This window comes from Pieris napi, chromosome 18 (assembly GCF_905475465.1).
Source record: "Pieris napi chromosome 18, ilPieNapi1.2, whole genome shotgun sequence".
NCBI lineage: Eukaryota > Metazoa > Arthropoda > Insecta > Lepidoptera > Pieridae > Pieris > Pieris napi.
Window position 1 is genome coordinate 2,075,754 of NC_062251.1, and position 14,139 is coordinate 2,089,892.

General features: G+C 34.9%; 2 protein-coding genes across 2 annotated transcripts; one reads left to right on the plus strand and one right to left on the minus strand.

Annotated features, from left to right (window-relative positions):
* Window positions 1-662: 662 nt before the first annotated feature.
* LOC125058749 (zinc finger protein 77-like) lies at window positions 663-4,323 on the minus strand. Its single transcript, XM_047662903.1, has 5 exons — window positions 4,058-4,323; window positions 3,689-3,821; window positions 3,281-3,364; window positions 2,453-2,575; window positions 663-1,867 (listed from the first exon to the last, which is right to left on the minus strand). Exons 1-5 carry the CDS (start codon window positions 4,217-4,219, stop codon window positions 765-767), a joined length of 1,605 nt encoding a protein of 534 aa, XP_047518859.1. The 5' UTR covers window positions 4,220-4,323; the 3' UTR covers window positions 663-764.
* A 276-nt stretch (window positions 4,324-4,599) lies between these two features.
* On the plus strand, window positions 4,600-12,533 carry LOC125058847 (zinc finger protein 37-like). Its single transcript, XM_047662994.1, has 5 exons — window positions 4,600-4,887; window positions 7,639-7,780; window positions 9,249-9,412; window positions 10,103-10,331; window positions 11,210-12,533. The coding sequence occupies exons 1-5, from the start codon at window positions 4,732-4,734 to the stop codon at window positions 12,316-12,318; spliced, it is 1,800 nt and encodes a 599-aa protein (XP_047518950.1). The 5' UTR covers window positions 4,600-4,731; the 3' UTR covers window positions 12,319-12,533.
* Window positions 12,534-14,139: the final 1,606 nt, after the last annotated feature.

Below are 14,139 nucleotides of genomic sequence, written 5' to 3' on the forward strand. Positions count from 1 at the left end.
GAATACATAAAAATTGAATCAATGTCAGCTGTCAATAAATAATCCACCTACTATATTTAAACATACATCGATACAGACTACTAAAATAATATCTACTATATAAAAATAAGTCGGGTTTTCCTTCCTGACGCTATAACTCCAGAACGCACGAACCGATTTCCAGGGTTTTGCATTCGTTGGAAAGGTCTCGGGCTCCGTGAGGTTTATGGCAAAGAAAATTCAGAAAACATTTCAACAGAAAAGCGGGATCACCAAACGAAATGTTACATAAACCGAAGCCATCTGGTGGCGAAACGGAGTTCGCCGAGTTTGCTAGTACTCTATATAAATCAACAGCAATAAAACTAAAAACCACCATAAATATATTGAAATAAGAAAAAAATCATCGCATTAAAATGCTACAGGAAAAAACATTTCTCATCTAATATTTAATTCATTATTCAGTCAATTACGCCTTGATAAATGATTTCATATGTACAAAGCATTGTTATTTGATGTGCTTGTACACGACCTTCACAGTCTCTGCTGCTGCTCTTCGTTCTCCCGCTATTATTCAGCGCATGTAAAATTTGTGAACATACTGAGTGTTATAACTGTACACTTGAAATAGTTCTGAATCCAAAGTACAGTAAGATATAAGCTCTTATATAAAAAGAAACAAATTTAATTTTCATACTATATATTTCTCAAGAATACTCTACGACTTTATTGCTCACGTGTATATTGTATAATATTAAAAGGTACTTAATCAAAAGCCAGTATCATTAACTGACAGGTGTCAAAAATGGCTCGCTGTCACCATCCATACCGCCGTGTTGCCGCTTAACATGACTTTTTAAATAAAAACTCTTCGTAAACGCAGCATTGCACAGCATACATTTATGTTTTTTCTCTGTGCCGTGCGCACTTTGCACGTGCACTTTCAGGCCCCTTAATCTAGGATAACTTTTCCCACAAAATTCACACCGAAAATTCCGTTCGCCAGTATGGCTTGTCATGACGTGTTCTTTTAACCTTGACGGTAAATAGAATAGTTTGTCGCACATCATGCAGGCGTGTCTTAATATTTTTAAATGCGTCCGTCTAATATGCTCTCTTAGGGACTTCCTACTGTCATAAGACCTGTCACATTGATCGCACTTAAATAATCTTTCTTCGCCATGATAATCAATCATATGCCGATATCTTAATGTATATGAGAAAAACACTTCGTCGCATTTACGACACTGGTACGCAGACTCCTTTTTGTGAGTGCGTGCTATATGTATATATCTTGTATATTTCGATTTAAAATTCTTCCCGCACTCTTTACAATTGAAAACTTCATCTACACGTTGATGTGTTTTTTGGTGTAAAATTAACATTCTCTCCTCAAAATAATGCGCGCCGCATACATCACAAATACAAGTGCCAAAATGTTCCGCCATGTGCTTTTTCAACGCGTGAAAAAAACCAAACGTCTTGCCACATTCGAGACAGCACAGATTGTCTAATTTCAATTTGAACTTCAGGAAATCATCTTCTATACTGTGTATTGTCATTCCGTGTGACGTGATGTGGCTTTTGAAAACGTCAATGTCACTTATCACTTCAGAGCACAGACGACAGTCAATTCTGTCAATATCAATTTGAATCTTTTTATTCATAGAGTAGTTTGTAACAATTTCTTTGAATGTCTTTGGATTGTGTGTCAATGTATGTTCGCGTAGTTTATTTGGATTTGTAAAAACTACTCTGCAATACATACAAAAGTAGTCACTGAAAGATGTATCAAACGGACATACATATGAATTTTCAACAATGGTAACAATATTGTCTATTAACTTATCATAGTCCTGTGATTTTGATTCTTTCTCTGGTGGCGGATCTGAAACAATATAAGCCAAACATTTCAACAGCATATTTCGAAACTTAGTTCTGTAACCTAAGTCAATTATTCTTTACCTACTAGCTGACCCGGCAAACATTGTTTTGCCATGTACCTATTATATTTCTAGGAAACATTTTTTAATTCAATAAAAATAACTATCTACTATAACAAAAAATAGGGGTGAAAATTTAGGGTTGTATGTAATGTCTAATGGCACATTATAAAAAAATAAAAATGTCGTCCATAAAAATTTAAATAAAATGTTAGGGGTGGACAACCCTTATCACTTCGGGGTATGAAAAATTGATAGTAGCCGATTCTCAGACCTACTGAATATGCATATAAAATTTGATAAAAATTGGTCAAGCCGTTTCGGAGGAGTATGGTAACTAACATTGTGACACGAGAATTTTATTTATAAGATTTACTTAGAAAAAAGAGACACTTATAATTGGTTCATATTACTGAATAATTGTTTGATTTGATATAGTTGTTGATATAAATCTGGAGACAAACTCAAGTTTGCCTGAGAAAAACATTACTGAAAATGCTTTTTTAACAAGAAAAAAAACCTGAACTCACCAGCATACTGCAACTCCTCCATTGTATGTATGTCTATCTCTTTTGAAACATCTTCTTTATTGTCTTTATGTCTTTTCTTTTTGAGACTTTTTTTCTTCTTCACAGGAACTTCTGGTTCTATATCTGTAATTGGTTAATACACCAATTATAACAACAACAAATTTATATAAAATACAACTAGCTGATCCGGTAAACGTCGTTTTGCCATGGTTATCATTTATAATAAAAAATAGGGGTTGATCATAGAGGGGTGAAAATTAGGGGTTCTATGTATTTTTAATGCTGTATCATAAAAAAAATGATCTAGGGGTGGACTACCCTTAACATTTAGGAGGATGAAAAATAGATGTTGTCCCATTCTCAGACATACCCAATATGCAAAATTTTATGAGAATCGGTCAAGCCGTTTCAGAGGAGTTTAACTACAAACACCGCAACACGAGAATTGTATATATTAGATGTACTAGCAATATCAGAAATGTGCACCTTCATCTAATCCTGAATCACTTGAATATACATACAACATCTACGGATTAAACTCAGGAGCCTAGTCAACTGGTATTGACTCATTGCTTGGAAGCAAGTGCGCAGGTTTTGTTTCCTTTAGAAGACTTTACAATTATTTTAAAACATTATTTTTAAATTGAATTGTCTTCTTTCTTAATGCATATTTCAAGAGATTAAATTACCAAGTAATAAGTTAACTGAATCATGTTTTAGTAATATTACATCAAAGTTAAGATATATTTCACTTTGAACCATACATAATCACAAGCTAAGAAACTCTGTTAATTTAATTTTTCCAACCGTATTTATAAATATTCTTACCATAGCTATCATCTATAACTGCCTCATCATCCGGAGTAATTTCATTTACTTCCTCTTTTATATCAAGTTTTAGATCATGACAATCTGAAAATAGTTACTTTATTTATTACAGCCTACCTTAAACATGCTTTGCTCTAGAATGTTTTCTAAATATGTATTGTTAAATAATGTCAAAGTAATAGCAATAGCTAAGCCGTTTTGAAGTTGTTTATAAGTGTTAAGTCGACACAAAACCGGTTTATTTTAGACAAGTGTGTTTTACAAAGAGTTTTGCTAATAATAATATAGCCGATGAGTAATTGTCAACCAAAATGTTTTAGATTTCATTCTCCAGACACAAGATTCAGGACTAAGGAAAGCCATTGCAAAAGTTGTCTTGATGAATAAAAAATGTATAACTAGACTAACCATTAAGCCTTAACGTAAGCAGCCTCTCTTCACACTTAAGTACCTGTATTCGAAAACTATTTGCTTCCCGCAATCGTGATACACACATCGCACAAATCAGACGTTCTTTGGGATCACCATCCAGTTGAGACAACTGAAATTATATTTATAAGTTGACACATTTTATTAAAAGGTGTTGTTGCTAGCGTTAGCCTTGTTTCTTGATATGTATCTGATAGATCTGTCTTTAACATTATTTTTCCTAACATCTACATTTTGTACTTTATTTTTATAAACAAAACACTAAGCTAGAAAACTTTTTCTTAAAATGTAACTTTAGCGAGACGAGACTTAATTTGTTCATAACATTTAATTTATAGTCGTACTTACTAAAAGACCAAAACAATCCACAAATAAATCGGAATAAATCTCTTTTTGGCCCTTGTGATCATATTCCACATTTAATAGTCGGCATTTCTTCATTTGGCCACAGCATCTACAGAAACCTGGGTCGTAAATAGGACCCTTTTTAGTCTCACTCAGGTTTGTCATTGCACTGAAATTAATATATGTTAATAATACGGAATTATAAAGATTTAATTACTAAATATAGTTCTCTTTTTATTTGTTATTGATGTAACTACAGAGTAAACAGCACAGACTAACAAGATTCAAACATACTTTACAGACTAGTTAGAAAATACTTTATATTAGATTAACATTACAAATAACGAATCGTAATGTCGTAACTGTTTACTAGATCCTAAATGTTAATGTGATACACACATCGCACAAATATGTAACGTTTTCTCTGAAGTCTGCCTGATCTAGATGGACATCATTGACTAAGGCTTAATAAATTTTTTGTATATTTTATATTCATGACGTTTCTCAGTTCTCTAGTCTGTAGTCATTCATCTTTCTCTGTGGTCGAAGAGGTGAAGAGCCGCTGGCGGCTGGCGTCTTTTATTTCGTAAATTTTTAAAAATATTTTTATTTCTAGTTGTGTCAATTAAAAGAAACAATGTTGAAATAGAACTTTTCACTGTATGATATAGTGCATTATGGCGTTAATTAAAAATAACGGGCCTATTGTGGACCCAGCGCTTTGCCGATGCTGTAGAGCTATCAAAAAATGCAGAATTCTTACTGCCGAGTATACTTGGATGGAAAAGAAGGAAATTTATGCGGATATGGTCATGGATTGCTTTGGTATAGTGGTAAGTGATCATTATATTACTAAACATTTTACTCATAATTGTTTATTTATGAGTTTACATCAATGGGGAAGTATTTTTTAATTAAGAAGAAAAAGGTAAATACTTTTGATTTACTTATTATATTTTACTATATTTTTTTCTATATTTAAATTAACAAATTTAATTATATTTATACACCAAACCTCTCTAATAGTAAGTGAAGCAGAAAATATAATGTATTCTAAGTTTTCTACCCCTTAAGTATTATATTATTTCCTTAACAGTAATCTTATAGCTAATAATATGTAACTTCTTAAACTATAAAAATCCTCAAAAAAATTAATTTAGTAATTTAGAATATATACAAAAAATATCCGATTGAAGTAAATATTAACTATGATCAATTCTCTAGTGTATTGGTTCTATACACCTATTAAGCTACTGCAGAGAAAATTCTGCAATGCCTGATGATTGTTAAACCAATTGACTGAATCTGGCTGGCCCATACATGCTTCTAAACAAAAGAGATGACTATCCTAAAATGTAACACTAAATAGATGACTTTTCATGTTGATATTATTTAATGAATGATGATAATAATTTTGAAAAACTAATAATATATTAGGTTGGGGAAAAAGTCTTTTCGCATTATAGTATGTATGAACTTGTAATAAAATCTCTTTGGCTATACTATATGTATCTGGCTGGTTTTGTTATCAAGGAAAGTTGAGATTTTAAAGAAGATAATTCCAAAATCAAATTAGGATAATGACTGTTTTTTATTTATTTTTCGTACCGTCAAGATGAGTGAATCGAATGAAGAAATTCGATACATTTTAAAATTTTACTACAAAAAAGGTCAAAATGCAACACAAGCCGCGAATTTTTTTTGCGATGTTTATGGACCTAGTGCAGTGTCTGTGAGAGTAGCACAAATTTGGTTTAAGCGTTTTCAATCCGGAAATTTTGATGTCAAAGATCCAAGTCGCTCTGGTCGCCCTATGACAGATAAAATGGATGCAATTTTTGAAAAAGTGGAGCAAGATCGGCATATCAGTAGTTACGACGTAGCTGAAGAACGGGGAATTGACCACAAAACAGTTTTGGCGCATTTGAAAAAAACTGGGTACACAAAAAAGCTCAATACTTGGGTACCTCACCACCTCCTAAGTAACCTCCACCTCGTAAGAAACCTAATGAACTGTGTACTCATTTTTGATTCTTTATTACGACTTAATGAAACCGAACCATTTTTGAAGAAGCTGATAACTGATGATGAAAAGTGGATCACGTACGACAAGAACATGCGAAAATGGTCGTGGTCAAAGGCCGGTCAGGCTTCACAGACTGTGGCGAAAACCGGGATAACTCGCAACAAGGTGATGCTGTGTGTGTGGTGGGATTGGAAGGGCATTATTCATTATGAGCTGTTACCACCAGGCAGGACCATCGATTCTGAACTCTACTGCTAACAACTGATGAGATTAAAGCAAGAAGTTGAGAGAAAGCGGCCGGAATTAATCACCAGAAGGGGTGTGATGATAACGCTAGACCTCACACATCTTTGGCCACTCAGCAAAAATTAAGAGAGCTTGGCTGGGAGGTGATAATGCATCCGACGTATAGTCCTGACCTTGCACCTTCAGATTTCCACCTGTTTCAGTCTCTTCAGAATTCTTTAGGCAGTGTCAGGTTATCATCACGAGAGGACTGCCAAAACCAATTATCGCGGTATTTTAATCAGAAGCCCCAAAATTTCTATAGCAATGGGATCATGTCCCTACCTAAATAATGGCAAAAAGTTATCGAACAAAATGGTACCTACATACTTTAGTTAAATGTAAATAAACTATATTAAAAAATGTTTTGAATTTTCTTAAAAAATCTGAAGAAACTTTTTCCCCAACCTATTACATTTTCACTGCTAACTATAACTCTCTATAGCAATACCTACTTCAATATTGGGTTGTGCCATGCAATCTTAAGTTTGGATCATCAGCAACATACAAGAGCTATATTTAATTGGAAGTTTCAAGGTTGTTTCAAGGTTGTGCCCACATATTTTAGCACTTACTTTTACATGCCATTAATTGTAATTTTTTCTCATATGACTCTTGCTTGGTCACGTTTAACATAATTCATATAAGAAATAATGGTCAGTGGATTCAGTTTCCGCACTTACTCTCATTAGGTCTGTTGTGCATAGTACATGCCAAGTACAGCAATGCATTTTTAAGCTATGGGCAATGTGAATGTCTACAGACATTAGCAATTGGCCTGCCTGTTCTCAAAGAAACAAAGAAGTAGTTATTTGAACTGCACCAATTAATAACATTGGGGCTCCTTTTTATTAGATACCAATACCACTGAAACAATTGAGGCTGCAATTGCATTTAATTGAGTCGGTAAGCTCACTGCCACTGTAGGGTTAGGGTTGTAGGACTCATTTTCCGCAATTAGACTCCTGATTGGTCCGTTGTGCGTTAAAGTCCTGGCTAATTTAGCCAGCCTAGCTCCTTCCAGAAGCACAGAAGTCTCCTGGGCACTTCACAGGCTTCCCGGAGCGACCTGTTCCGAGCATTTCTGCACGTTGATTAGCCACAGCCTCGCATTCCAGGACTACGTGGGTGACTTGATTCTTCTGCACAAGGGGCTGTCTGTCGCGTCTAGGACAAAAAGATGTTTATTTAGGAGACAATGACCCGTTATTGTCCCTATCATTGTTTTAAGGTTGGTTCTAAGACTGCCACTGTATGAATGATGTATTTACAGCTCTCTCACGTTGATGGTGAGGACAAAGATTCTGGAGTGTGTGCTACCTGTGTTGTTCGCTTGCGTGATGCGTGCGCGTTCAGGCAACAAGTGCTCCAATGTGAAGAGATGTTTCTTAGTGCTAAGCTTGAAGATAAAGATGGTAGGTTAATATCTAAAGGAATTATTTAGGTATATTCTAGAACATCAGTCAGAAGATGATTCCAAGTTCATCTCATGATAATAATTATTTAATTAGTCTGCGAAGTCGTTGAAGAGACGTTTGTGCTCTATGGCTGACAATTAATTAGAGATTTGTGTGTTATGTTAAATTATAATTAACGTGTGGCACTCGGGGACAGCCGCGGTAAAGCTATTGCATAGCATTTTTTATCAATTCATGCTATTATAATTATTTATTTATGCAGTATTTTTTTTTCTTTGATATTAAAGCAATCTACCACTCTACCAGATAAAGCTTATATAGTCTGTCTCACTCTAACGCGTACCGGCTGCACCGGCAGCGCTTACGTCACCGATCACGCCAGACCGATGTGAATACGCAGTATGCGTTCTGTCCCGCTCTAACGCGTATTGGCCGCACCTATATTACGTCATCGTGTGTTAGGTTTTTATTTTCGTTACGGAATTTCATGATTCGGTCGCCGCTCAAAGCACGCGATAAAATCTATGCAATAGCTTAAAGCTTAGCTGTGTCTCTGTAATTTTTGTTAGACATATCAAGGTAATAAAAAGTTCTTTATGCGGAATAGAATGATATTTTGTTATAAAAAATGTTTAATACTTAAAATGGTGACGCATCTAGCAATCAATTGCTTGAAGTTATTTTTTTATAAAAAGGCTGTTACGGCTCACCTGATGTTAAGTGATACCACCGCTCATGGACACTTTTAAGAATTGATACGCTATTTTCTTGAAGAACCCTAAGGCCCTTTCTGCACTGCTCCGGTCCGGCGTCGGAAGCCGGAATGAGTCATTAAAAAAATATCGGAAAGCCGGATTGCGCTTCTCCACTATATCCGATCCGACAATAACCGATACTTGTATATTTATCATGCAACACTGATATTAACTAAAACGCATATACTTTATTTTATTAATAAAACGTTCTAAATTCTGAATATTTTATTGCCTGGCTAGTTTATTACTTTTTTTATATTGTCTATCTTGAAATATTATAATCTACTTAATAAATAGTTCACTAATACTTTATGATATAATATAACTATAAATAAATAAACCTATGTATAGTAATTTTTAACATCTTGGATATACTTGGACCGATAAAACACCGCGTTCCGATCTAGCAAGTTATCGGATCGTTAAAAACCGGATGCCGGAGTAGTGGAGAAGCACGTAAGTACTGTTGTTAGTTTCTAAATCGGATCGGTAATTAACGTTTGCCGGACCGGAGCAGTGGAGAAACGGCCTAAGTCGAATTGGGTCGGAAATACTTCAGTGGGCAGCTGGTTCCACATAGTGGTGATACCTGCCTTAAAAAACGCACAGTTGTGGAACGACGGACGTCGAGGTGATACGGATGGAATTTCGTATTCTGGCTCGACGTCCGAACCACCAACGAACGTTGTTCTTGTAAAAATATCTTTCAGAAACAAAGAAGTTGGCTGAGATGGTCGAGTTTGAATTAAAAACGGAGCCGAAAGATGATGGCAGCGACCACAATGAAGATGATGTTATACGAATGGAACCACAAGTGATGGCAGAACTGCCATTAGAAGGTATGAACACACATTTGATTTATTTACAGATAATACATACTAAACGAATACGATAATGTCGAAATTAAGTTAGTAATTTGGCTTAAATAGAAATAAGAAAATATGTATATCGTAGCTTCAGGCCCGTTCAAGTATTACGTATATATTTGGGGGGGGGGGGGGGGTCTATTTGTAACCGTTACTATGCGGGGTGGGGATTGAATTACGCGTTATTGTTAATATTAATTTCGACTTTCCAGTACTTTACACCACATAATGGTAATTTTTAGGTATCAAGAGTCACTAGGTGGTCATGAAACGTTTTACTATTGGGTACAGAAAAACGTTACGGCACGTTACATGGGGGAGAGGGGGTCAATAACACGAACGGCCATTTCACCTAATAAAAGGGTCGTCTCTACATGTCAGATCAGATCCGGACGATCCAATCACGATAGCTAATGATAAATTAAGAACCGCCTTTATTATTGACCCCCCCCCCTCCATGTAACGCGCCGTAACGTTTTTCTGAACCAAATAGTAAAACGTTTCGTGACCACCCAGTGACTCTTTTTACCTAAAAGTCATCGGGTGGTCATCGTACGTAAGTACACGTTTTTTTTAAATGGATCTAATAACTTTTTTGGCTTAGAAAATTACACCAATAATAAAAATACCCTGTTTCATTTCACAATACACAACAATTCTAAGTACATATTCCCGTGGGAATTAATATTTAATTGATTACAGATACAAAACAGCCGAAGGAAGAAATAATGAAAGCTAAAGATGAAATAGCTAAGATTAATGATTCAGCTAATGATGATGATTTTAATGATGCGGATTATAATGATATTGATAATTGTTCGGACTCGTCGTCGAATTCGGATAAACCGATTAAGAGGAGGAAAGAGAAGAAGCCTAAGAGCGGGATAAAGAAGAAGATTCAGAAGAAAGTTAAAACGAAGAAAAAAGGTAAGAGGAGTGAGTTTTAATAGAACAGGGGGCAAACGGCTCATATGATGGTAAGTGATAGCCCATGGAAACTCTTATTGCAGAGGGCTCGCGAGTGCGTGGCTGGCCTTTGAAGAATTTATGGAATTTTTCGCTTTACAGATTTAGTTTTTCTTTTTAAATCGAACTCGGTGCGGGGGGTACAACCAAATATTTTTTTTTATTCTACGTTTGTAGAAAAAACTAAACTGTTGACTATAGCTAACTTCAGGGTGTTGGATTTTCGTGACGGTGTCCGCGCGCATCGTAAAAATTTACTCTCATCATTTTTCCCTATCGCGCCAAAAGAAGTATAACTTCAATAAGCTACTACCTAGGATTAGCTTTTACTTTTTTGTTTATATTATTATTATTTTAGTTATAGTTATATAGTTGATACATATTTATGAACTTTTTGTACTTTATCGGTTCTTTTTTTTTGTGCCATACTAGGGTTGCCTGAAAGAGATCGCTTGTTAGGGGTAACGCCCTTTACGTCCTTCACAATTTATCTTAATATATGTGTACCAATAAGTAAGGGGCCGTTCAAGTATTACGTAACGAATTTTGGGAGGAGGGGACCTTTTGTAAAACGTTACGATGCGGGGCGGGGATTAAATTACGCGTTATTGTTAATATTTTTTTCGACTTACACCACATAATAGTAACTAAAGAGTCACTAGGTGGTCACGAAACGTTTTACTATACTTGGGTACAGTACTGTACTTGGGTACTGAAAAACGTTACGGCGAGTTACATTGGGGTCAATAATCTTCAAAAATTGCGTTACGTAATACTTGAACGCTCCCTAATGTTAATCAAATGTCATAATGTTCACAGTTCATAATGAATGTTCACAGAATCTAAGAAACTAAAAGAATTGAAGAAACCACCGGTGGAAAAGAAGAATAATCACGACAGAGACTTGGACTGCATGTCTGAAGAGAATTTGCTCACAATAATCCAGTATTCCTTTGTGTGTCCCTTTAAAAACCGTCGCAATAACTATTACTGCTTCTATTGCAAGGATTATTATCCGAAACCTGAAGATTTAAGAGAGCATACAGCGTCACATGACACAAAACCGTTCCAACTCCTAATGGGATATAAGAAAATGCCAAAACTTGACATAACAAGAATTGACTGCCGTCTCTGTCCAGCAAAAATCAATGATTTAGAAACATTCAAGCGACACATCGATCAAGATCATGGAAAGAAGATTTACTTTGAGGCTCCGGACAAAATGCTCCTATACCGGTTGACATGGAACGATCTAGTGTGTGTTATGTGCAGTGATGTGTTTGAGGACTTTAATACGTTGAACACCCATATGGTGGAACATTTTAGTAACTTCACCTGTGATATTTGTGGTATGTGCTTCCTTGAGAAGGCAAGATTGGACGCTCACTTGAAAAGACACAAGGATGATGAACGGCACACATGTGAAATATGTGGTAAAGTGTTCAAATCAAACCATTATAAGGACATGCATGTGGATATAGTTCATAAGAAGATAGCAATAATAAGATGCCCTAGGTGCGATGAGTGTTTCATGTCATATGCCCTGAAGAACAAACATTTGACCGAAGCACACGGACAGAAGAGGACATACCCCTGCAATTTGTGTGATAAAGTCTATAACCGACAGAAGACACTGACAGAACATCAGAGAAGAAATCACCAGAAGGTTTTGAAGCACCAGTGCGAGTATTGTGATCAGAGGTTTTACCTTCCATCGAGGTTAAAAGAACACATGGCAACTCATACGGGTGAGAGGAATTTTAGATGTGAATACTGTGATAAAAGTTATCCGAGATTGAAGAGTCTGCAATATCATATACGGACACATACAAATGATAGAAGATACAGGTGCCATATTTGTGGGCAAGCGTTCATACAGAATGCAAGTTTGAAGTCACATATCAAGAGTCATCATCCGGAGTGCGATGTTGAGGGATGCTATTTTTAATGTAAGTTTTTTACTTGAATTTGTGTTCACTGTATAAAGTTAGTTTAATGGTTTAATTTAGTAAATAATATGATTGGCAATATTCGATTGGCCTTGTTCAGGTAGGTAGGTAGGTAGATTTGAGCCCTGGCTGTGCATAATGGAGTTTATGTGGGCATTTATTATTGATATGGGGATCAATAAGGTGACCAACTAGAGTTTGCTCAAAAAGAGTACACTTTGCAAGAAAAAAAGGGTGCGTGTACTTATGTACGCGCGTAAGAAGTTATACTTCTTTGGCATTATTAAAAATAGTTTTTGATTGCATGCATATAATTAATTACAATTAAATAATCAAAGACTGGAAAAGGAGTCATTATAGTCAATAAAGTTCAGTTTACATTTGAAAAATTACATAAATAAATATTTATTATTATTCTCTTACATTAAATAAATTCTATTATTAATAAATTGTTCCGTGGGCAAATTCATTCTGTTAATTTTGTGTCACGGTGCCCGGGCATCATAAAATTTCACTCTCATAAATTTTTCATAACGCGCTTAAAGAAGTATAATTTCAAAAACGATAAACACTTTTTTTTCTGTTAAAAACATTGTTTTCTTCGGAGTGGATTTTTTTGCTAAATGCATCATTTTGCACATTAAATTTGACTGTTAAGACGGCAGATAATGTTTTTACGGAAAGTTGCGACTTCACTGCTCCAATAATCAGTCCTGAAAATACCCTTTCAACTGCAGCATTAGTACCTGGACAAAATAAGGAAATTTCTAATGAATCTTTTAAAGTTTCATGTGGGATATGTTCTACTCTAAAATGCCGAAAGATTTCTACCCATCTTTTGTCAAGTTCTATTTTCTCATCTCATCTCATAAAAAATGTTTTAGAACAACTTTCAGAGTTTGCGAAAAAAAGAGTACAAAACTCAGTAAATGAGAAAAGTTGGTCACCTTAGTATCAAGTATTACGTAAGCAGAGTTATTGCAAATTATCTTGAGATTATTTTTTGTGGCAACATCAAATAAGTACACAAAAATATAAGGTAAATAGTAGTGTAACACAGCTAGACGTTTATTTTTGAGGCTACTAAGGGACAATGAAGCATTTTAATAGAAATAGTTTGAATTTATTAAGAAAAAAACAATAAATAGTTTAAGTAAAATCTGTATTATTTTAAGATTTTTTTTTATACATGGTTATACAAAATCACATGAGATTATAATTTATACAACGTGTTTGACTGTTTTTTGACGTGATAACGTCTTTAAACTCGTTTTAGTCGGGTGACATGTTCAGAAACTTGTGTCACACCAAAACCTCACGAGCGCGATCGCAGGTATAACGAGAGAGAGACGGACCGATCTCCCGTCTCTCTCACTCTAGCGGCATACAAACGAATGGAGATTTGTATGAATGTATGTATGAAGAAAAATGTATATCATAGTCGAATAAGTAAACTTGTCATTTTACACCCGAAATTTATCATCAAAAGTGTGAATAAAACGATAGATGTAATTTAAAATTTGAAAAAATTGTTATCTTCATTAATTCCTTACTTCCCAAAAACTTATATCACCAATAAGACGTTATCACGTAAATATCTCGATCGTAAACCTACTTTACAAACAACCAATATTTTTTATGGCAACATCACATTTTTAATAGCACAATGTATGAGGAAATGCAGTATGTTAAACAATTGTATATAAAATGAGAGATTATGTAAAAATTATGTAAATAAGAATCTCAAGTATCTGAAAATCTGCTAAAACCTATAAAAATAGTTTTTATATGCGTTTGTTCGAAAGAATAGACAACTGATC

Excerpts from the sequence above, each read along its gene's own strand:
- LOC125058749 (XM_047662903.1), bottom strand. The coding sequence starts at position 4,219 with ATGACAAACCTGAGTGAGACTAAAAAGGGTCCTATTTACGACCCAGGT. Across the intron at positions 3,822-4,057 it reads TGGATTGTTTTGGTCTTTTA|TTGTCTCAACTGGATGGTGA; the intron begins GTAAGTACGACT and ends ATATAATTTCAG. Across the intron at positions 2,576-3,280 it reads AGTTATAGATGATAGCTATG|ATATAGAACCAGAAGTTCCT; the intron begins GTAAGAATATTT and ends AACCAATTACAG.
- LOC125058847 (XM_047662994.1), top strand. The coding sequence starts at position 4,732 with ATGGCGTTAATTAAAAATAACGGGCCTATTGTGGACCCAGCGCTTTGC. Across the intron at positions 4,888-7,638 it reads TGGATTGCTTTGGTATAGTG|CTCTCTCACGTTGATGGTGA; the intron begins GTAAGTGATCAT and ends ATGTATTTACAG. Across the intron at positions 9,413-10,102 it reads TGATTTATTTACAGATAATA|ACAGATACAAAACAGCCGAA; the intron begins CATACTAAACGA and ends ATTTAATTGATT.